Source organism: Panthera onca, chromosome F2 (assembly GCF_046562875.1).
Source record: "Panthera onca isolate mPanOnc1 chromosome F2, mPanOnc1 haplotype 2, whole genome shotgun sequence".
Classification (NCBI taxonomy): Eukaryota; Metazoa; Chordata; class Mammalia; order Carnivora; family Felidae; genus Panthera; species Panthera onca.
Genome location: NC_138356.1, coordinates 40,047,449 through 40,072,065, shown reverse-complemented (window position 1 = coordinate 40,072,065; position 24,617 = coordinate 40,047,449). Strand labels below are relative to the sequence as shown.

Sequence of the window (24,617 nt, the reverse complement as noted above, 5' to 3'; positions counted from 1 at the left end):
TCTCCCTAATTCTAAGGTAATTAAATTCTGTATACCTTTTGTTTAATCTACTCTGTTCATATTAGTCTTAAGTGTTTTATTTCTCTTGAAATGAGTGTCTTTAACTCACTTGGAAACTTACTGAAATATACTGTTATTTAACTTTTCTGAAAGTTTGTGTTTTATCTTGCCTGTGATATTTTTTGATGGTTTCCTTTGATTCTATCTCTGTATCCCCCAGGGAACATTACACATAGAAGCTACTTTAAATAAAAAGGGAAGAAAGAAAAAAAAAAGTTTGTTTGTTTGTTTTGGCTAGGTGCAAAATAAGATTGATATGCTTTATATCTTCTACTCAACTACTTTTCTCTCCATACCTAAGCTGTTAATATGATTTCCTGAGAAATTAATTTATATCTTATGAGCAACTTGTTTGTTTATCTTTCTAGCAACCCAAAGCATAGTACTTGTTTCTTAGTACTAAATGTGATGTTAAATGATGGGGGGGGGGGGGGTGTCTTCTGCAATATATGATTAATGTCAAGCTGTTCTGTCAAAGTACTTAAAAAGTATTGGTTTGAGTTGCCTTTATAAAATAAGTTTACATGGATTTTTTGGGGGGAATTAATTTACTAGTTTCCTCTGCTTAGCTCAAATATCCCTAAATAATTTTGAGAAATTACTTTCTGCAATTTTTACTTTTATATATAATACATTATTATTTTTTCTTTAAAAGAATACATGACATCATTTTGTATGACTGGCTAAATATAAAGTTGTACTATACCAATGATAATCCACTGGACCTATATATTTTTTTAATTTGTTATCTGTATTTTATTATGTTGCTGGTTTTATAAGTTTTGAAACAATTTGATTAACATTTAAATTATTTTTTTTTGCCTGTGATGATGCCATTTTTTTTATTTTATTCATTTTGCAGCTATTAAAATGCTGATCAATTGTCTACTGAGATAGTTACTGGAGTTTACTATAGGATTCCATAGGAAAGACTATAGATCCTTGCTTTTGTAATGAGTTTTCCACAGTTATTTGTAGTTTACAATATAGTAACTAAAAATTGTGTTCATATGGCAGGAAAATTATTTTTTATGCCAAATTTTATTGCTCTTTTATATGTAATACAAGTAATGTGGTATGGTAATACCATATGGTAATCATATGGTAAGATGAGAAAAGTAAAATTTCAAATAGTGTTTTGCTTTTTGAGGAAGAGGGGAGGTATTTGAATCAGTTGATGAGAAATTATTGTAAAACTGTTGAAGGAAATATAAGTCTTTACTTTGATTAACAAATTTTATTATTTGTCAGTATTTTGGCATGCTGTAAATAACTCATCTTCCAATAATTCATTTGAGTAATTAAATTTAGATTGCAAATTTTTCTTTTCAAATATTTTGACTCTTATCTCTTTGCTTTTCTATTGTATCTTAATTGGTGTGGTCTCTATAAATGGACAATAAATTATATATCTTTGTTATAGAGATCAGACAGTGAATAGAACTTGGTATTCATCCCAGACAGAATTATGATTGAATGTATTTGCAAGATTAAAGCACTGAATTTACTTTTTTCTAATTAAAGGCAATTAAAGATTTCCAGACACAAATAAAAGACAATGAATTGAGGAATAAGTGTAGGAGCAAGTCCATTTGCAGGTGAAAAGATGTGCCTTTGAAGCAGAACCAGCTGTATTTTCATTGAAAGAATAACAGTTTAGGAAGCTTTTCTGCATGTGCTTGCTTGATAGCATAATGTACTCATAAGCAGCTTATGCAGTATTCAGAAAATAACAGTGCATTAATTTTTAAAGTAGCAAAGGCAGAGGAAGAGCAGTACTGCCACATGATGATAATGAGTGTGGCTAGTGTAATGCCGACTGTTGAGAAAGAAAAAAACAGCAAGCTTCTGAAAAATGAACATTTATAAAACAATAACCAGATATTCACATGATAATGAGCTTAGACAGCAATATCAACAAAGGGCAAAGATGCAGCCTTGTTTCTGGGCTTCAAGTAAAGGAATTGAAAAGCAAAAAGCCAAAAGCAGTTAAGTAATCTATTCTTTCATTAAACTAAGAAAACTCTCGGTAAAACTGTGGCATAGTTAAAACTATTTCTTTAAATATGAAATGATTCATGACATAAAATAGGTTTTTATGTTGAATTAAATAGAGCATATAAATTATTCTATTCTTTTCTAAATTAGTGTAATGTGAGGAATAGTATATGACAATATTAAGGTGCCAAAATATTTGTGGTTTTTATTAAATACATGTTTTTGTATCTACTTGTGATTCTTTATAGAAATGGCACCCATGCTAGAGTTAAATATATTTTAATGTACGGAATAAGAAAGGAAATTTTGACACAGGTAATATCTACTGATTAGAAATTGTAACTGAAAATGACTTTTGAAATTATTCTGTTTTAAAATAGCAGACACTACACAGATTGCCTGCAAAGTATATATAAGTAAAAATTATGAATATGTGTGGAACCATTTTTGCTATCAAAAAGCCCAGGTGTAATTTGAAAATTATTTTGCATCAATGTTTACTTTTTAGTTATGATTTCGCTTTTACTTGATATTCATAATCCCTGTTTAAGCCTTGGAGCAGGAAATTCTGTTGATTATGTACCATGAATTTTCAAGTATATATTTTCAATCTATATTTAACAGGAGAAATCAGAGGCAGGCTAGTTTGATTTGTTAAAGTTGCTGGAATTGGGAACTAGACATATATTATTAGGTGAATCTTATTCTTCTGTAATTGGAAGCAACTTGATAGATCATTTTTTTTTTTTTAAGAATGATTAAAATGATCCCAGGGAAAAGTATCCATTCCACTTTGCTCTTCATTTTATTAGAATATGAACCAGAGCATGCAATAGCCATGTTTCTAGAGTGAAACAAGAAATACAAACTGGTGGTGGAAAGGCAAAGTCCTTCAGAGTCAAGACTGAAGTTCATGTCAATCCCAATTGAACTCCTTCTTCTCTTATCTCCTGGAATAAGACACTAATCAATTAATCAGTTTCTTGCTGTCTCCCTCTCTCTTTCTTTCTCTTCTTCCCTCCCTTTTTCACTTCCTCCCCCCCCTCCCCCCCCCCCCATCTTAGTTTTACATGGTTTCAGGACAGATTTCTGCCCTTTATAATGAAATAATCTTGAAAGGATCTAAAAAGATCTTCAACAACTATCCACACACTTTCCAACCAAGCCTGGGACTACTGTTCTCGAAATCTAGGATCTTGAATGACATATTTTTTATTGTGATTCAGCCTAAAGGAAGAGGAAGAAATATTTCAAAATTCTGATAATGCCAGTCTTACAGAGAAACTGGTTGTTCAGGTTACCATTCTCATTCTCTAGCTGGCTCTGGCCATTGTTATTTATGACTTCCCTCCTCCAAAATTCCTTCTGGATCTTGTCCCTACCAAGCATCTTCTTGTGATTAGTCCTTTACCTTTAATGGTAGCCCAAATCTTCATTCCTAAAGGTTCTGGGTGATTCCTCTATTTATAAAGTTATATAGAAATTTCATGAAATTTTATTATTGGTCATAATAGTACAAGGGATTATCCCAGGAGTTCCCTAACATCTTTCAATAATTCTTTTGGCCTTCACTATGTATTAACAAATCATTTTATCCTTGATAACCAGCATCCAATATGCCAGCTGATACTGTGATTCTTCATGTTGTCTGTTTACCTATAGGCATGAAGAATCCAAAGTGACCCGGTGCCAGTCTCAGTATCTAATTCAGGAAAAGTAATATTATGCCTTTTCTTAAATTATTTCTTTTTCTAGGTAAAATGCACAACAAAATGTACTACTCAAACTTTGGCCACTGGGAGGATTTCCAACATGGGTTGTGTTTTAGTTATCTCTAAGGATAACAGTCCACTTCCAGCTGGTGTCAGCATGTTATAAAGAGCCATCTACAAACATCTTTTTAACTGCTATAATGGTACACCCAATTTTATGGTTTGTTGAATTAGATAACCTCCAATTCGTAACTGGTAGCTCTGGCCAGATGGTCCCAGAGTCTCATGACCAGGTAGTCAGTCTCCATCAGAGGTTGGTAGCAATCCAGGAGTTGTTTCTTAGCAGCTGTTACCTGCTGAAGGATGCATGGCATTGTTCCAAAACCCTAGAGACTGCCACTTCTTTTTGGGGGTGACCTGCTAAAGGCTTATTTCTATGTCACAGCTAAAAGCACTTCAGCCTTCGTTTATTCTGCCATGTCATAAACTCTAAGAGGTAGAGTAGCTTGCACAGCAATCTACTGGAGAAGCTTTTATTGTCCCATGCCCTACTAAACCTTAGCAGCTTTTCAGGTTCTCTACATATATAAAGTATGTGTGTAGGTTTTAAAAAACATGATAACAGCATGAGCAACCATGTATCCATCATCCAGGTTAAAAATTGGATGTATACCAGTACTTTAGAACCCTCTTTATACCCCTTTCCAATTGTAACTAACACTCTCTGAGCCTCAGAGATTAAGCACTGTCTTAATTTTGTAACAAGTCTGTTTATGCCCCCTAGATATGTCAAACAGTATATTGCTTTATTTTTGAATTTTATATAAATGAAATCTTACTCTATATTATCATGTAATTTGCTTCTATTGAATATCATGTTTTAGAGTTTTATTTTTATTGATGAATTTTGATAATAGTTTATTCATGTTTTATGCTTTATAGCATTCCTTTGTATATGTATGCCAACAGTTTTCTGTCTATTCTCTTGGTTTTGATATTAGATCATTCTTAGTTTCTTTTTTTCTATGAATGCTATTCTGAGCATTTTGTGCACATTTTTGGACATGTCTGTTTTTTGGTTCATATGTATAAGAGTTTCTCTACAATATGTACCTAGTAGAAGAATTTTGGATCATAGATCATAGAAGAATGTTGTCAAGTAATGCCAGTAAGTCAGCCTTGTGTCCCTTTCTTAATGGTAGATATAGTGTTAAGTATGACAAGTTGGCCTTTTCTTCTGGAAACAATCCTGACATGCACTAAATCAGTGAACCTCCCCAAATCAGATTTAGGTGCAAGTTTCTGTATTTAACAGAATGTTCTTTCTTCTCCCTCTTATGCATGTATTTGAATGAAGCATCTCAGACATTTGTCATGTCTTCTCCAAGGCTAACATCATATCATTGTCATTGTTATATATTTTGCTGTAGTGAGGCAGTTAAATTCTCTTGGAATGAGACCATGGCCCTGAGACGGACAGTTCTAGTTCTCAAGCAGGGTTATAAGTATACTGCTGTCCCCTTCCAGGAAAGGCAGATAGTCTCTTGGATCTGTGATTGGAACCTAGAAAAATGCATTGGCTAGAATAATTAGCTATTTGTGACCATGGGTAAAGGATTTTTATGTTCTGCTTATAAGAACAGTAAGAAAATTCTACCATAAATTTGAATTTAATAGTACCCAGTTCGTTTCTCAAAACCAATTAGCCACAGTGAGAAAATAAATAGGTCTGTGGAAATAATCAGTGTGACTGTATATTTAGTTTTGATGATATAGTCAATCTCTGAAACTTCTTCAGGAATGTACATTTCCTTTGATTTACCATTTTAGTAAGTAAGGGGAGTAATATTTCTACTTCAGCTTTACTTTCAAAATACTTCTCACAGCACATATCAGGGAACCAAGCTGAAAATGCTGCCTATCATGTGAGCCAAAACTGTCAAGTGAACATAGGGTCTGTTCTGGATCACTGAACCTACTATCAGGAGTTGAACTTTTTAATTTTTTTAAGTTTATTTATTTATTTTGAGAGAGAGATAGAGAGAACGCAAGTGAGGGAGGGACAGAGGGAGAGGGAGAGAGGATCCCAAGCAGGCTCTGTGCTATCAGTGCAGAGCCCGACATGGGGCTCCTTCTCATGAACCATGAGATCATTACCTGAGCCAAAACAAGAATAAGATGCTTAACTAACTGAGCCAACCAGGTGCCCTTGAACTTTTTAATTTTAAATTTACTTTACTTTATTTTTTTAATTCAATAAATTTGACATATAACATTGTATACGTTTAAGGTATACAATGTATTACTTTGATACATTTAGATATTATAATATGATTGCTGCTGTAGCAAAATTTATCTCATTACATATTTAAGGTATTACATTTTGGTCTATATTCATTATGTTGTGCACTCCATCCCTGTAGCTTATTTGTTGCTTGTTACAAGTTTGTACGCATAAACACCATCACTCCTCTCCTTCTCCCCAACCCATCCCCTGGTAATTACCATTTTACTGGGTTCTTTTACAGATTTAACTTGTTTAACATATAAGTGATATCGTACGGCATTTGTCTTCTCTTTCTGACTTATTTGGTTGAGCACAATGTGCTCAAGGTCCATCAGTGTTGTAGCAAATAGGAGGATATCTTTCTTCCTCCTAGATGAACAATATTCCATTGTGTGTATGTACCACATTTTTTAATTCATTTATCCACTGATGGGCATTCAGTTTGTTTTCACTTCTTGGTTATTGTGAATAATGCTCTGATAAACATGGGAATGCATGTATGCCATTGAAATCATGTTTTCATTTCCCTTCCATATATAACCAGAAGTGGAATTTCTAGATAATTATGGTATATCAATTTTTAATTTTTGAGAACCCTCCATATTGTTATTCATAGTAGTTGGACCAATTTATGTTCCCACCAACAATGTATAAGAGCTTTCTTTTCACCATGGTTTTTCTTTTTATTATTATTACAACAGTGTTATTAACAGTGTAGTTAACATACAGTGTTATACTAGTTTCAGGTATACAATATAGTGATTCAGCAACTCCATATATTACTCAGTGCTCATCGGGATGAGTGTACTCTTAATTCCCTTCACAACACCTTGGTTGGTGCTGGTCCCTTGCCAGCACCTGTTTTCTCTTGTCTTTTTGGTGATAACCATTCTAACAGGCATGAGGTGATATCACAAGGGTATTTTGATTTGCATTTCCTTGGTGATTAGTGATGTTGAACATTTTTTCATGTGTCTGTTGGCCATGTTGACGTCCTCTTGGAAAATTTTCTGTTTAGTTCTTCCCATTTTTTTAGTGGATTGTTTTTTTGTTATTAAGTTGGCTGAGTTCTTTACATATTTTGGATATTAACCTATTACCCAACATATGGTTGGCAAATTTTTCCTCCCATCCTGTAGTTTGTCATTTCATTTTGCTTCTTTTGCTGTGTAGAAGCTTTTGAGTTTAATGTAGACTCATTTGTTGGATTTTTGCTTTTGTTGTTTGTGCTTTTGGTTTCATGTCAAAAAAAAACATCATCAAGGCCAATACTGACAAATATATTCCGTACATTTTCTTTGAGACTTTTATAGTATCAAGTCTTATGTTTAAGTCTTTGATGCATTTTGAGTAAACTTTTGTGAGTAGAGTAAGATAGGTGTCCCTTTGTGTGTGTGTGTGTGTGTGTGTGTGTGTGTGTGTGTTCTGCATGTGTTTCTCCAGTGTTCCCAGCACCATTTGTTGAAGAAACTATCCTTTCCCTATTGGGTATTCTTGGTTCCCTCCAATTATGGTCGAATATTAGTTGACTATATCTACTGAGATTTAATTTTGGGCTCTTTGTTCTGTTCTATTGGTTGATGTGTCTGTTTTTCCATACTGTTTTTATTACTGTGGCTTTATATACAGTTTGAAATCAAGAAGCATGATACCTCTGTCTTTGTTCTTTTTCTCAGGACTGCTTTGGCTATTTAGGGGCTTTTGTGGTTCCACACAAATTGTAGGATTTTTTGCTTTTATTTCTGTGAAGACTGCCTTCAGTATTTTGATGAGAATTGCATTGGATCTGTAGATGGATTTAGGTAGTGTGGCCATTTTAACAATATTAATTCTTCTTTTTTATTTATTTTTTTAATGTTTATTTTTGAGAGAGACAGAGACAGAGTGTGAGGGGGGAGGGGCAGAAAGAAAGGGTGATAGAATCCGAAGTAGGCTTTAGGCTCTGAGCTGTCAGCACAGAGCCCAATGTGAGACTCAAACTCACAAACCGCGAGATCATGACCTGAGCCAAAGTCGGACGCTTAACCAATTGAGCCACCCAAGCGTCCCAACAATATTCATTCTTCTGATCTATGCATGGGATATATTTCCATTTGTTTGTGTCTTCTTCAGTTTCTTTCAGCCAAATCTTGTAATTTTCATTGTATAGATCTTTCACTTCCTTGCATAAATGTATTCCTAAGTATTATTTTTTAAAAATGTTTATTGATTTTTGAGAGAGCACAAGTGGGAAAGGGGAAGGGAGAGGGGACTGAAGATCTGAAGTGGGCTCTACGCTGACAACAGTGAGCCTGATGTAGGGCTTGGACTTGCCAACTACGAGTTCATATCCTGAGTCAGAGTCAGATGTTCAGGCACCCACTATTTTATTGTTTTGATGCTATTGTGAATGTGATAGTTTTCCTTTTATCAGATGATTCATAGTTAATGTAAAGAGGTGCAGTTGAGGAGTGCCTGGGTGGCTCAGTCAGTTAAGCTTATGTCTCTTGATTTTGGCTCATGTCATGATCTCATGGTTGGTGAGATGGAGTGCCACATGGGGCTCTGCACTGACAGCCAGAACGTGCTTGAGATTCTCTCTCTCCCTCTCTCTCAGTCCCTCCCTCACTCATGTGCACACTTTCTCTCTTTCTCAAAAGTAAATAAACTTAAAAAAAAGAAATCCAATTAATTTCTGTATGTTGATTTTGTATCCTGCCACTTTACTGAAATTGTTGATTCTATATATAAGATTATATTATAAACAGATAGAGCTTTACTTTTTCCTTTCCTGACTTGAATGTCTTTTATTTCTTTGTTGTCCCTAAGTCCACTAGCTAGGACTTCCATTACTATATTGAATAGGAGTTGTGATAATAGACATCCTTGTCTTATTCCTAATCTTAGAGGAAATAGTTTAAATTTTTCTTCCTTAAGGATAATGTTAGCTGTAGATTTGTCACATATGTCCTTTATTATGTAGAGGTAGGTACCTTCTATATCCAAACTGTTAGGGATTTTTGGCATCAAATGCTGTTATATTTTGTCAAATGGTTTTTCTGCATCTATTGAGATAATCATATGATTTTTATCTTTAATTTTATGGATGTGATGTATTACATTTATTGATTTCCACATTGAACCATCCTTGCATCCCAGGAATAAGCCCCACTTGGCCTTGGTGTATAATTCTTTCAATGAATACTTGAAGTCATTTTGCCAATATGTTACTGAGAGTTTTTACATCTATATTCATCAGGGATATTTATAATTTTCTTTTACTGTGGTATCCTTATCTTGTTTTGGTATCTAAGTAAATCTGGCTTCATAAAAAGAGTTTGGAAGAGTGTGAAAGAGTTTGATGAGAATTGGTGTTGATTCTTGAAATGTTTAGTAGAATTCTCCAGTGAAGTTGTTGGGTCTGAGTTTTCTGTGCTGGGAGTTTTTGATTACTGATTCAGTCTCTGTGGTTATTATCAGTTTGTTCGTATTTTGTATTTCTTCCTGAGTTAGTGTTGGTAGGTTATGTGTTTCTAGAAATGTGTCCATTTCTTCTAGATTATGTAACTTGTTGGCAAATAATTGTTCATAGATGTTTCTTTCATTTATTTATTTTAATATAATTTACTGTCAAATTGTGCTCTTGGTTTTTGGGGTAGATTCCCATGGTTCATCACTTACATACAGCACACAGTGCTCATCCCAAGTGTCTTCCTCAATGCCCATCACCCATTTTCCCCTCTCCCCCACCCCTCCATCCACCCTCAGTTTGTTCTCTGTATTTATGAGTCTCTTGTGGTTTGCCTTCCTCCCTCTCTGTTTGTAACTATGTTTTCCCCTTCCCTTCTCCCATGGTCTTCTGTTAAGTTTCTCAAGATCCACATATGAGTGAAAACATATGATGTCTGTCCTTCTCTGACTGACTTATTTCATTCAGCATAATACCTTCCAGTTCCATCCACATTGCTGCAAGTGGCATGATTTCATTCTTTCTCATTGCCAAGTAGTATGCCATTGTATATATAAACCACATCTTTATCCATTCATCAGTTGATGACCATTGAGGCTCTTTCCATGATTTGGCTATTGTTGAAAGTGCTGCTGTAAACATTGGGGTACACGTACCCCTATGCATCAGTGTTCCTGTATTCCTTGGATAAATTCCTAGTAGTGCTATTGCTGGGTCGTTCTATTTTTAATTTTTTGAGGAACCTCCACATTGTTTTCCAGAGTGGCTGCACCAGTTTGCATTCCCACCAACAGTGTAAGAGGGTTCTCATTTCCACATCCTTGCCAACATCTGTAGTCTGATTTGTTCATTTTAGCCTCTCTGACTGGTGTGAGGTGGTATCTCAGTGTGGTTTTGATTTGTATTTTCCTGATAATGAGTAGATGTTTCTTTTATAATTCTGCAGTGTCAGTTGTAATGTCTCCTCTTTCATTTCTAGTTTTATTTAAGTCTTCTCTCTTTTTTCTTAGTCTAGTTAAAAGTGTGTCAATTTGGGGGCGCCTGGGTGGCTCAGTCGGTTGAGCGTCCGACTTCGGCTCAGGTCACGATCTCGCGGTCCGTGAGTTCGAGCCCCGTGTCAGGCTCTATGCCGAGTGCTCAGAGCCTGGAGCCTGTTTCAGATTCTGTGTCTCCCTCTCTCTCTGACCCTCCCCCGTTCATGCTCTGTCTCTCTCTGTCTCAAAAATAAATAAACGTTAAAAAAGAAAAAGTGTGTCAATTTTATCTTTCCAAAGAACCAGCTTTTAATTTCGTTGATCTTTTCTATTGTTTTTTTGGTCTCTGTTTCATTTGTTTCTGCTTTGATCTTTAGTATTTCCTTCCATCTGCTAACTTTAGGCTTTATTTGTTCTTTTTTTTTTCTAATTTCTTATGGTGTAAAGTTAGGTTGTTTATTTGAGATCTTTTTAATTTCATACTTAATATGTGTGTTTACTGCTGTAAACTTTCCTCTCAGAACTGCTTTTGCTGCAGCCCACACTATTTGATTTGACACACTATTTGACTATTTGGTATGTTGTTTTTCCATTTTTATTTGTTTTAGTGTTTTATTTCTTTTTGATCTAATGGTTGTTTAGAAGTGTGTTGTTTAGTTTCCACATATTTATAGATCTAACTTTCTTTTTGTTGTTAATTTCTAGTTCAGTGAAGATGGTTGGTATTATGTCAGTCTTTTAAAATTTGCTAAGAATTGTTTTGTGGCATATCATACGATCCATGCTGGAGAATGTTCTATGTGCAGTTGAGAAGAATAAATATTTGCCTGCTATTGGATGGAATGTTCTGTATGTGTCTATTAAGTCCATTTGTTATGAAGTATGGTTCGTTATAAAGTTTCTTTGTTGATTTTCTGCCAGGATGATCTATCCATTGCTGTATAATGGGGTATTGAAATCCCATGCATTTATTGTATTGTCCTTTATTTCTCCCTTAAAACCTATTATTATTTGCTTAATATATCTTGGTACTCAGATATACAAGGTTAGGAGCATATTTATTTACAATTGTCATATCCTCTTGAGGTACTGACCTTTTCATCATTATATAATTACCTTCTTTGTGTCTTCTTACCTTTTTTGTCTTGGAGTGTATTTTGTCTGATATAAGTTTGGTTATACCCACCATTTTGGTTTCTGTTTGCTTGGAATATCATGTTCTGCCCTTTCACTTTGAACTGATGTGTGTCTTAGAGCTGAAATGAATCTCCTGCAGGCAGCATATGGTTGGGTCTTGTTTTTGTTGTTGTTGTTGTAGTTGTTGTTTTAACTATTTAGCCACTTTGCCTTTTGACTGGTGAGTTCAGTCCCATTACCCTGTTACATTTAGATTGATTATTGGTAAGTAAGGATTTACAACTGTCATTTTATCTTTTGCCTTCTGGTTATTTTGTCTCCACTGTTTCTTTTACCTTCTTTTTTTTTCTTTTTTTTGCGTTTTTTAGTGGTTTTCTGGGATGATTCTCCTGTTTTTGTTTCATGTCTCTCTTCTAGATTTTTCCTTTGTGGTTACTACAAGGTTTGTATAAGACATTTGATGAATAAAATATATTTTTTTCCTGGTGATAGCAATTTATCTTCATTCTCTATAAAGTCTCTGTCATTTCATTCTTCCCCTTTTATATTTTTGATGTCACAAATGATCTCTTTTTATGCTGTGACTTTGTTACCTGTTTGTGGTAGCTGTATTTTTAATGTCCTTTTCCTTTAAACTTTAAGCTATAATTAATAGTTTAACATACTATTCTAAAGAATATTCTAATTCTGACTGCTTGTCACCTTAAAAAGAGTTTTGTGTACTTTTGTCCTTTCTTTACAGCTTGAAGTGCTTTTTTCAACATTTCTTGTAAGGCAGGCCTAGTGGCGGTGAACTTCCTCTCTTTTATTTGTCTGGGAAGGCCTTTATTTCTCCTTTATATGTGAAGGATCACTTTGGCAGATAAGATATTCTTGGCTGACAGTTTTTATATTTCAAATTTTTAAATATGTCATTCTACTATCTCCTGACCTGTGGAGTTTTTGCTGAGAAATGTACTCATAGTCTAATAGGCATTCCTTTGTGGGTTACTGTCTTTTTTCCCCTGTCTTTAAAATTCTTTCTTTATCATTACTTTTAACACTTTTAATGAAATATGTCTTGGAAATGGTCTTTTTGCATTGAGTAATAAGGCATTTAATAAGCTTCATGGAATTTTATCCAGTTCCTTCCCTAGATTTGGGAAGTTCTTAGATATTGAATTTTAATTAAATTTACTTAATTAAATTCTCTGCCTTTTTTCTGTCCCTCTTCTCCTTCTGAAATAATCATTATTTAAAGTTGGCTTTTCTAATGGACCCTGAGACCTCTTATAGGATTTCTTTGCTTTTTAAAAATCTGTTTTCTTTCCTCTTCTGCCTGAATCATTTCTAGATGCCTATCTTCCACCTTGTGAATTCTCTCTTCCATTTGATCTGTTCTATTTCCAATGCATTCTAATGCATTCTTTATCTCATTTATTGAGTTCTTTACCTCCAGAATTTCTGTTTGGTTCTTATTTAGAATTCCAGTCACTTTGGTAAACTACTCCTTTGTCTGTTCATTTTATTCCTGAGAGCTTTATATTGCCTGAGTTTTCTTATAGCTCATTGAATGTCTTCATAACAGCTATTTTGAATTCTTTTATCCCTTAGATTGCAATATTCCATGTCTTTGGGTTCAGTTTCTGGAGAATTGTCATTTCCTTTTTGTCATATTGTATTACCATGATTTGATGAAAAGTGCCTACTTTTCACATTGAAAGTAATGTACACTTTTCTTATTTAGGTAAGGTTTTGTTTAATGTGATTCTGACAGGTTGGTAATTAGGAGCCTTCCTTTCACTTTCCAGAAGGTGGTGGTATAGCATAATTTTTTGGTTTATCTTACTGAAAATTGGGAGTCCAGGCATAAAAAAAAAAAAGAAAAAAGAAAAGAAAAGAAAACTGGCTGCAGAGGGGATGGTGCATATTTAGCACTTGGGGCTGTGGGTGTGCCCACAGCTCTGTAGAGGGATCCATGATTGTGGGGGAAGGAGTCCCAGAGGTCTGTGGGTGATTCTTTTCCCTGAACCCTGAGACAGACAACAGGAGACACTTCCCTTCAGTTCTCTTTGTCTGCCTACTTCTCTTTCCTTTCCCTGCCCCCAGTCACTGTGGTCCCTTCTAAAAGAGAGCAATAGATTCCCCTAGCTACAGAACACTCAACTGGGCAGACCCCACTTGCCAACCACCTTCACCCTCCACCTCCTCTGCCAGAAAGGTTGTGCTGGCACATAGCCAGACCTCCAGCAGCTTTCTCTGCAGCTGCCACCCCTGGTGCCACTGCGGCTCCCCTTGCTCCATGGCTTCCTCTGCTGTCCAGTCTGCCCACTTGTGGGTGTATTAATAGGTGGATCTTTTGAGTGTCCTGGTATGTAGTGAAGAGGTGCTTTTCTTTGGTTATGGATGTCTGATTAGTTGCAAATGAAAGGGGAGTAAAAGGAATAACTCATGCTGCCATGATGCTGACCTCACTCTCAGATTTTTATTTTATTATCCATAAAGCTCTTTGACTTGAGAAACTTCAGTGACATTTTGACCTTCTAGGGGTTTGGGTTTCCCGAGTCTTTGGACTTTGATGTTCCCAGTATTTGGAATTGCAACTACCAGATATCCACATGACTTTCTCCCTGAGTTCATTTAAATATCTGGTCAAGTGACATCAAGTAATAATGTTAAGTGACGTTATCAAGGAGACCTTACCTGACCACTCTATCTGAAACACTGCATCTGTCCCTTTTATTTTCTTCTCCTTACTAACTTTATTTTTGTTTTTAGTGGTTTTTATCACTTGAGAAACTGAACATGTTTTTGTTTGCTTATTATCTATCTTTTATTTATTTATTTTTTAAATGTTTATTTAGTTTTGAGAGAGAGAGAGAGAAAGCATGAGTGGGGAAGGGCAGAGAGAGAAGGAGACAGAGGATCTAAAGAGGGCTCTGTGCTGACAACAGACAGCCTGATGCAGGGCTCTAATTCATGAACCGTGAGATCATGACCTGAGCCAAAGCTGGAAGCTTAACTGACTGAGCCACCCAGGTGCCCCTATCTATCTTTTAACAAGGATAATAGACAATGGGTCTGTTTTACTCACACTACTGTGTATTCAGTACCTAGAACACTGTTACATAGTAAGTGCTCAATAAATAATTTTAAAAGGTGTTTATTTTTAAGTAATTTCCATACCCAATATGAGAGTTGAACTTATAACCCTGAGATCAAGAGTCACGTGCTCTACCAACTGAGCCAGCCAGTCACCCCTCGATAAAATAATTTTTAATGAATGAATGAATGAAAGGGTTGGCTAAACATAAAATATTTCATATGTATTCCATAAAATGGAATATAAAAATCCTGGTGACCATAAGTGAACATTTTCAATTATGCTTAGTTAGATGTAAGGTTAACTAAGAACACTTACAATCAGTGATAGGTTCTAATTTCACACTATATTCAGAGGTTCTGGCAATTCTATCTAGCAACTTTAGAAAACAATGACTCATGCAGTTAAGATTGTGGAAGCAGGTGAAAATAATAAAATACTATATATATTTTTTTTCTTAGAGTTTTCTTGTTTCTTGATGGACAATAATTAATAATTTGTTACTTGCTAGCCAAAAAAAACTTACTTCAGAGATTTCACTTGCTACTCAATAACTATGTGCACATACTTAGAGCAGTTTGGTAGTTAGTTGCTGATACTGGTTCAAAGAGCACTTTTATGCCACATTTTCCTATGCGAAAATGCAAATTTTGATATTTCTTAATTTTGAAATGTCCATTTTTCAGCATTAAATCCAGGTTCATTTTGAAAAAAAAAAAAAAAGAAAGAAAGCTAAAATCTATTACAGTATAAATACTAAAGCTCACACATCCTAAGTGTATTTCTGCCTTATGTAAGTTCTTATAAATCCAGGAATTCTCATAAATTTATTTTATTATTCCAAGTACATTATTTAGGTGTATCATTATCATATTTGAGGAAGGCTTTTTCACTTTATTCCCAAAAATGATCTTGAATTTTACATGCAACAAAAGTTTTATAATGAGTAATTCACATTGACAGAAATACACACTCTAGATTTCTTAAGAATCTCAGATTGATTTGAAGGAATTTTAACTCTCAGTGTCATGATTTTTAGATAAATTTTCTGTTTGGATTGGCAATCTTAACAATGCAATTATCTCAATGTATTTTCATTACTAAGAATTATGCATAATGGATAACAGAATCTGTATTCTTACTAGGCCATAAAAGAAATTTCCTGTATTATAGAATTTTCTACTAGAATATTAATTTCACAACTTTATTTTAAACATACAAAGGTGACATTTTATTACTATAAATATGTTTCATAAATTTAAGTTATAACATGCAGTTAACTTAGAGAAAATTAAAGAGAATGTTATGGCTGTTTTGATGATGGTCATTGAGATTGAGGATTGAGAATGGCATTTGTCTTCATGTATCAGTCTGAACATTATTTCTGTATTTCTAACCTTTGCTTTCATTACATATCAAGAAATTTCTATTAACATGAATAGTTGAAAAGAATAACGTAACTTTTTAATAGTACAGATCTGGCAACTTCAGGGTAGTCTTCAATTAAATTGGTCACAAAACTGGAAAGAACAGTAGTAGGAAATTTTATTTCACTACTAAATTTTAGTAATATTATATTGATATTATGTAAGGACAAGTTGTAGTTTTTATCATGAATGAATATAAAGTTTCAGTAACAAGAGCATAATAATCCTTCTAACTATGCATGTACCTTTCACTTTTTATTGCAAAACTATTAGGCTGTAATAAAAATGTGCATCCAAATAAGGACAACGATGTCTTTCCTGGCATTTGTAAGGAAAACACACCTATGCTACAGCAGTATATTCACTTTTATAATTCTTTGCTTGCAGATATTTAACGTCCTAAATTAGTAGAAGTTCACTACATACATCTGCTTTCCTAACCTATGATACATGTCCAAGAAGTTCAAATATAAGCATAGCAAAGTCAAAAGATAGAAACTAAAGCTGGTAGAACTAGCACTACAAAGCACTATACTGCTTATTTCCATTATATAATAATATGAAATTTATTATATTGTGTACATTAAATTTTTGAAAATAATGTAGATTATGCTTATAAATAGGGAATTGAAGAAAATATTGATTTGAATTAGAATATAAAATGTTAAGTATACATTTCATAACCTCTAGGACAGTTATTAAAATATACTAAAAGATATATCAAAATTATCATAATTTTTTTTTTGAGATAGAGAGCACAAGTTAGGGAGAGGGACAGAAGGAGAGAGAGAGAATCTCAAGCAGGCTGTATGCTTAGTGTAGAGCCTGATGCGGGGCTTGATCTCATGACTCTGGGATCATGACCTGAGCCAAAATTAAGGGTCAAACTCTCAACCAACTGAGCCACTTGGTGCCTCCAAATCATAATAACTTAAATAGAATGCTAAGAAACGTTTAAATAATTCAAAAAAAGGGCAAGAAAAGTGAAACAGGAACAAGTCAAAGGGAACAAAAAAAGAAAGCAATAATAAAATAGTAGACCGAAATAAAAACATATTAATAGTTTAATTAAATGTTAATGGTCTAAGCATACCAATTAAAGGACAGTAGATTTTCAGGTTGACATTTTATAAAATGACCTAAATGTAGGCTGTATAAAAGAAATTAACATCAAATATAATGACATTGGAAGTAAACAGATGGAAAGGAAGCACTTCTTGAATAGAAAGTATCTCAAAGGTCTGCCCCTCTGTGAAAACAATAAGAACAATGCAAAAAAAAGTCAAAATCAACTTTTTCTGAAATCTGGAAATTAATGACACTCTTACAGTAGTCCAAGGAATGTTTATTCCAGAAAAATAGCTGAATCTCAGTAAGAACATTAGACTTTGTTGGGTTTTCACTGACTTTTCTTCCATCTTTCTGTCCTCAACCTTGCAACTACAGAAGTTGTGAAAAAGAGCATCCTGCAGGTACTGGAGGAGGCAGAATGGGTTTGGAGCTATGCCACACTCCATTCTCAGAGAGTTGTCCATATTTGACCTGTTAACTCACTGAAAAGCCTCATTATCAAAACTTGTCTTTATTTGACTGGACTTAGAGCTCACTCTGTGAAGAGCTCTCTCCCAGCTTTTAACAAATAGAGTCAGCGGCAAGTTTTTTTTAACATCACAACTACTTGAAGCAGCATTACTACTTGGGACTAGCAGAAGGTCCTTCTAAAACTATAAAAAACTGGGCAAAGAGATGTCAATAGTCTTTAAAAATCTCCAACATAGATTTCTGGGAATCTAGAAAGCCAGAAGCCTGTGCAGGGCTATGCCATGTCCAATAAAGACTTGAAAAGACTATAATATTTCTCATCTATTGCTGACCTTGAGAAAGCTAGCAGGAAGTGAAGGCTAAGGCAGAACTGTAAACTCCTGTCAGAGCTGGAAAATGTATACCAACACACACACACACACACACACACACACACACACACACACACACACCACAGAGCCCCAGCAAAAGTGGAAGACCTACTGATTCAAGATATTTAAGAAAATATTTGTCTAGTCTTTAGGTGAACATTAAGCTAAGTGGCTGCATGAAACAAGAATACAGACTTTACATAATGAGACCAAAAGTGTCACTAAGAAAACAAATGCTAAAAACAACAAAAGAAAAGCAAACAGCAGCAACAATATCATAGGGGATATATGATTTGTAGAACTGCCACATTACTTTATTTGATATGTCCAGTTTTCTACAAAGATTATAAAATGGACAAGGAATCAGCAAAATGTGCTCCATACACAGAAAAAGAATAGAAATTGTCTCTAAGAAAGATCATACCTTGGACTTATTTTTTTTCAAGTTTATTTATTTATTTTTCGAGAGAGAGTGGGGGGGGGGGAGGGACAGAGAGAGAGGGAGAGAGAGAATCCCAAGCAGGCTCCTCACTGGCAGCACAGAGCTTGATGGAGGGCTTGATCTCATGAACCGTGAGATCATGACCTGAGCTGAAACCAAGAGTCGGATGCTTAACTGACTGAGCCACTCAGGGGTCCCATATCTTGGATTTAATTGAACAGAGTCTTTAAGTCAGCTGTTTGAAATATGTTCAGAAACTGAAGAAAATCATGTCTAAAGAGTTGAAATATGAGAATGATGCCTCACCAAATAAAGCATCTTATTATAGAAATGTAAGTTATGTATACTTAAAAAAAAACAAATAGATTTTCTTGACTTGAAAAATACAATAATTATAAAAATTTTGCCAAGGGACTTCACAGCAGATGTGAACTAGCAGAAGAAATCAGGGAACATGAAGAGAAGCTAATTGAGATTATCCTTTCTGAGAAACGTGAAAAGAGTGAATGAAGAATGACAAAAAATGAACAGAGACCTGTGGGACACCATCCATAATACCAATCTATGTATAATAATAATTCTACAATCAAAGGAGGGAGAAAAATGGTCAGAAAGGATATTGAAAAAAATAATACCCCAAAACTTCCCTAATTTGATGAAAAACTTTAATTTTTTTTTTAATCCAAGAACTTTAATAAATTTCAGGTAGGATAAACTAAAGGGATCCACACTGGGCCACATTATAGTCAAACTGTTGAAAGTCAAACATAAAGAGTGAATCTTGAAAACAGCAGAGAAAAGTAACAAACACATGACATATGATGTACTGAAAGCAATAGACTGCCAAACAAGAATTCTATATCTAGCACAGCTATCCTTCAAAAACAGGAGAAATTAAGATGTTTTTGGGTAAATAAAACCAGATGATTTGTTAATAGCACACCTGCCCTGCAGGGAAACACTACAGGGAGTCCTGTAGGCTGGAAGAAAGTATACAAGACAGTAAATTTGAATCCACGTCCATAAACAAACAAACAAACAAACAAACCAAAACTAACACCAGTAAAGGTAACAGCATAGATAAATATACTAGATGACTACGTATAGTTTTTGTATGTAACTTTTTTTCTTCTCCTTGCTAATTTATGAGATGCTGCTAAAGCAGTACTGAGATGGTAATTTATACCTGTTAACCAGTATGTTTATAAAGAAGAAAACAGTAACCTAACTTTCTGCTTAAACAAGTTAGAATATGAAGAGCAAAATAATCTCAAAGCAACCTGAAGGAAGGAAATAATAAGGATTGAAATGGAAATAACATACAGAAGAGAAAAACAATAGAAAAAATCAGGAAAATCAAAAGTTTATTATTTAGAAAGATCAACACAATTGAAAAACCTTTAGTTTTAGTTACACTATCTACAAAAAAAAAACACTCAAATTACTAATATCATTAATGATATTAGTATGTTACTATCAGCCTTATGGATATAAAATAGATTATAAAGGAATACTATAAACAGTTGTATGCTAAAAATAGATAACCTGGTGAAACAATACTAATACTACTTCTGATGCAAATCTACCAGACCTCTGATCATTGCTAGTGGGAATGTGAAACAATATAGCCACTCTGGAAAATGGCGTGGCAGTTTCTTACAAAGTTAAAATATAGACTTGCCATATGACTCAGCAGTCCTACTCTAGATGAATTGAAAGAAAACTTGTGTTCATATAAAAACCCGTACACCTGTGTTTATAGGTAGCTTTTGTAGTATTTGCTAAATACTAGACATAACCCAAATGCACTTTAGTGAGTGAATGGATAAACAAATTCTGGTACCTTCACATAATGGAATGCTAGTCAGCAATAGAGAAGAATTGGTGATACATACAACTTAGGTGAAACTTAAAGGACTTATGCTGAACAAAAGAAGCCATTGTCATATTATTGAAAAGACAGAGCTATAGAAATGGACAGTAGAACAAGGGTTGCCAGGAACTATGGGTAGGAGGAGGGATGGATATAAAAGGACAGCACAGGGAGTTTTTTGGAATGGGAGAACTATTCTGTACCCCGATTATGGTAGTAATTACATGAATCTGTACAGAAGCATTAAAATTCATAGAACTGTATACCAAAAGGAAAAAAAGCCAATTTCGCTGTATGTTAATTTAAAAATAAAATATAATAAATAGTATTATAGGATTATATCGGAGAGAGGAAGCATAAATCACTCAATCAGGAAGCTTGGGGATAGAGAGAAAAAGCTTTTGTTAACCTAACTATGCCATAGGAAACGAAAATACAGAAATGTGATGAATGGTTCCATTGAACAGAGAAATTAGATAATTGAGGTCCCAGATGAGCTTCATAGTCTTAAATTATCCAGGTTTCCTTTCATATAAAATGTAATGAGCAGAGGTGCCTTGGTGGCTTGGTCGGTTTAGTGTCCAGCCTCTGCTCAGATCATGATATCCTGGTTCGTGAGTTCAAGCCCTGTATTGAGCTTGCTGCTGTCAGCACAGAGCCAGCTTCGGATCCTCTGTCCCCCTCTCTCTCTCAGCCCTTCCCCCACTCGCACTGTCTCTCTCTCTCTCAAAAGGAAATAAACATTAAAAAATAAATAAATAAAATGTAATGAGCAATTGCCAAACAGCTATTTTGGTTACTGCATTATTGATATAACCAAAATCAGACCTGTGTCCAAGAAGCCATATACATATAAAATCTATATTATATATAAATTATATACGTATGTGCAGGTGTGTGTGTGTATTTTTACTAAGTTAAATACTCAGGAGGCAGGGGCTTCTGTATTTTACATTTTTTTATAATCCTGTGGTCATAGGTATCTTTCTTGAAGCCATAAAAAATTTAAATGTTGAAAACCTCTTTGGGTATAATAGAAATATCTAGTTTTGGTTATAAAGAAATTGACGAAGTCCCCTGTAAACGTTTTCACTTCGTAGACTGAAACTTCATTCTTCAGTCTATACTTTTGGACATCATAGTCAGTAAGCAGAATGCTAAATTAATGACAGATGCACTATTTGGAGAAGTACCAGGTGTAAATAATTTTTAAAACCATCTATTTATTATAAATACATTTTCAAATGTTCCTATCAAATTTAATATAAATCTAGAGGTATTATTCTCTAAGAGATTACAGGAGTTGAATTGAAATAGAACACATTTAACCAAGAAGTTATACAACAAGTGAAGTAGGGCGATAAATCCCCACTCTAACATTGACTCTTAGGTATGTATTTGAATCTGTTCTATGACAGACACATTATCCAGAGTAAAACATATGTGTATGAAAAACATTTGGGTGAAGACAATCCTTTTTTAATTTTCCCCCCTTGTACCCGGAGATTATTATAGACCATATATAAAACAATAAATGACTTTTTGGCCTCAAATCTATCATCTTCCAATTTCTCTTTTGATTCTTCTTATAAATTTGTTTTGTAACCCTGAGTGGAAGCATTTGATGTGTCACCATTTTCATTGTTCTGAACTGTTTATATCTCAGCAGGAGTAATGACATGAATAGTTTGACTGTTCAGATGTGAAATCAGAGTGAACACTTGTCAACGCTTTTTCAACAAAATTAAATGTTGCTAATTTAAAATGGGTCAGAGTAATATTTTTCTGTATTTTATTCATTCTATAATTTAAATTTAGATCATTTGATGTACATTTTTACAATTGGCTCATTTCTGGATCATTAAACCTTATCATCAAATAATATTTATTAAGCTTCTGCATGTTCATAGATCCAGAATGACTGCTATATGATAGCAGTTAAGAAAATAACATACACTGACTCTTTTTAAAACAAAAAACACATAGCTCTTCAGCTAAAGAAACACTTTTATGTATCTAATGAACACAAATAGAGCGTTTTTTCATTACTCCTATCCATATGACTCACTTCTTCCTGCCATTTCTAATTCTAAAAATCTATATGGTATTTTAAGGGCACTTTTGGATCATTCGCAAATACATTAATATTTGCACATAATTTTTTATAATATACTATTGTGTAGATGAACTGCTTTCTGATTTATTTCAGTGTGGGGAAGATGTGGAAACTAAAGTTAGAAGTTGTATTACTTACATAAAGGAGATAGAGGGGAAAGATTTGGAAAGAAACCAGTCATGAAGGAAAAGGAGTAAGATGGAAACAAGGCAAACTAAGGAGAATGTAAAAGAGAGATTATATGGTCATATGCTAACTCCCATAGAGTGACAGATTGTATTTGAGACCCATTGACCCAGTTCTTAATTAAAAGTTTGGTTAACAAAATAGTGTATTATTCTAACGAATGCTTTTGTTATTGTTGTTTGTTGTTGTTGTTAAATCTATTTTCTTCACAGGTTATGTAACTCATTAGTTACATACAGGTTACACACAAACTCAGTTTTGTTATTCATTAGTGGTGTCATCAAATGGTATACAAAAAAGGAAGTTTGGTGATACTAACTTAATTTTTATTCATCTTTGGTAATGAAGTGTGGTAAAGGAGATTGAAACTGTTATCTGAATGTAGCTAACCTACATATTTATCTAGCAGTATTTATTTTGTCCTCTATTAAGAACAAACAAAAGTTAAATATGCATTTTTCTAAGGAGATCAGTGACTAAAAGTTAAGTACTTATGGATTCTTTCTTAGTTTCTTATTCACAGAAAACTTGAGGATATTCCTCCAATTGATTATTTGGAAACTTAATATATCATTAATAAAATAATTTGTAATGAGCTCTTATTCTTCATTTAGGAAAATAAAGTTAGCTTTACCTATTAAAGGGACCTTATGTGTACTCATTAGCCCATTTGTTCTTAAATGCTTCCAAAAGGCTTACTGTCTTTACTTTAAACATCTTACTCTCTCAAATAAGTTTTTATCTTTTTAGCTCTTCACCGCACACCAAATCAAAGATGTCTGTTAACTCTTCTTCCTTTAAAATCAAGAGAGGAGGAGAGGTTGACCTTAGGGTGACAAGTTTATGACTTCCATAACTGGGAGCTAATTTTCAACTCCGTGTCCCAGGTTTACTGTATTTAAACATTCTTGGACATTTCAGATGGCTGTTAAACTTGAATTATATGTAAGCATAACTCATTGCCTGAAATTATTTCTTTTTAGGTAAACAAGATTATAAAAAAACCAAACCTATTTTACGAGCAACCAAATTAAAAGCAGAAGCAAAGAAAACAGCAATAGGCATAAAGGTACCTGTATTTGGTAACTTTAAAGTTTGATATATGCATGCCATTTCATTTTCTAAAACTGGATTGCATGAATGTTGAATTCTAAATGTTTTATGACATTTCAAAATCAAAGTCGAATGCCAGAATTGAAGGTTTTTATAAAGAATTTGCTTAATGGGAAACATCATTCCAATTCTGAGACTTGACTTGGTCTTAAAATAAAACACAATGTCGCATAGGGAGCCAGTTATACTTAAAGTTGAAATTTATTTTTTCTCTAGCTACTGTGTATATTGTTCAAACAGTTCAGTGATTTATGTGGCCTGAATAAAAAAATTTCTTTCATTTTCAATAAGTTTACTTTTATGGTTATTGAAATTTTAGTTATAATTATATATACTTAGATCATTCATGTGTGTAATTTTACTCTGTGCATTACTATTGTTGCCAGTACTCTCTATTATAAAATTCTAATGATGTCCCCAAACTTGTTCTTTTAGAAAATCAGTGTTTTAACTGCTTAAGAGGGATAAATGCATCTGAGAATGATGTTAGCAGATACTAATCCAATGTGTTAGCACGATGAAGTTCAACAAAATTACATGTACATTATTACTCATGTCCATTTTTTGCCAAATATTTAGAGGTTAATCAAACTGTAAATACAAAAATTAACTTGACAGTTGTGCTGTCAAATGTGCAAAATTAAAGTGACTAGTATATATACTTTATTTAAATATTAAAATGTTAAAAAGAGATTTTGGTTTTATCTGGCAGATGAAAAATCAATTTTTCTAAGTTATAGCTTATAGCAAATGCCAAGGTATTACTACCAAGCCGTAACAGCTGTTGAACTGCCAGATGATATATTTGGTTGTCTTCCAGAATTTGCTATTATGATCACGAAACACTGC

The 24,617-nt window shown here is 33.9% G+C and overlaps 1 protein-coding gene across 7 annotated transcripts in view; it reads left to right on the top strand.

Annotated features, from left to right (window-relative positions):
* Positions 1 to 24,617, top strand: part of TRIQK (triple QxxK/R motif containing) — a 139,433-nt gene that overhangs the window by 54,415 nt on the left and 60,401 nt on the right. For all 7 annotated transcript variants that reach the window (XR_014136561.1, XM_078441893.2, XM_078441895.2 and 4 more), the window contains one exon: positions 23,639 to 23,724. Coding sequence is in view for 6 of the 7 variants with exons in the window: in XM_078441893.2 (XP_078298019.1) it covers positions 23,639 to 23,724 (86 nt within the window). In the remaining variant the exon portion in view is untranslated. The remainder of the gene's footprint in view (positions 1 to 23,638; positions 23,725 to 24,617) is intronic.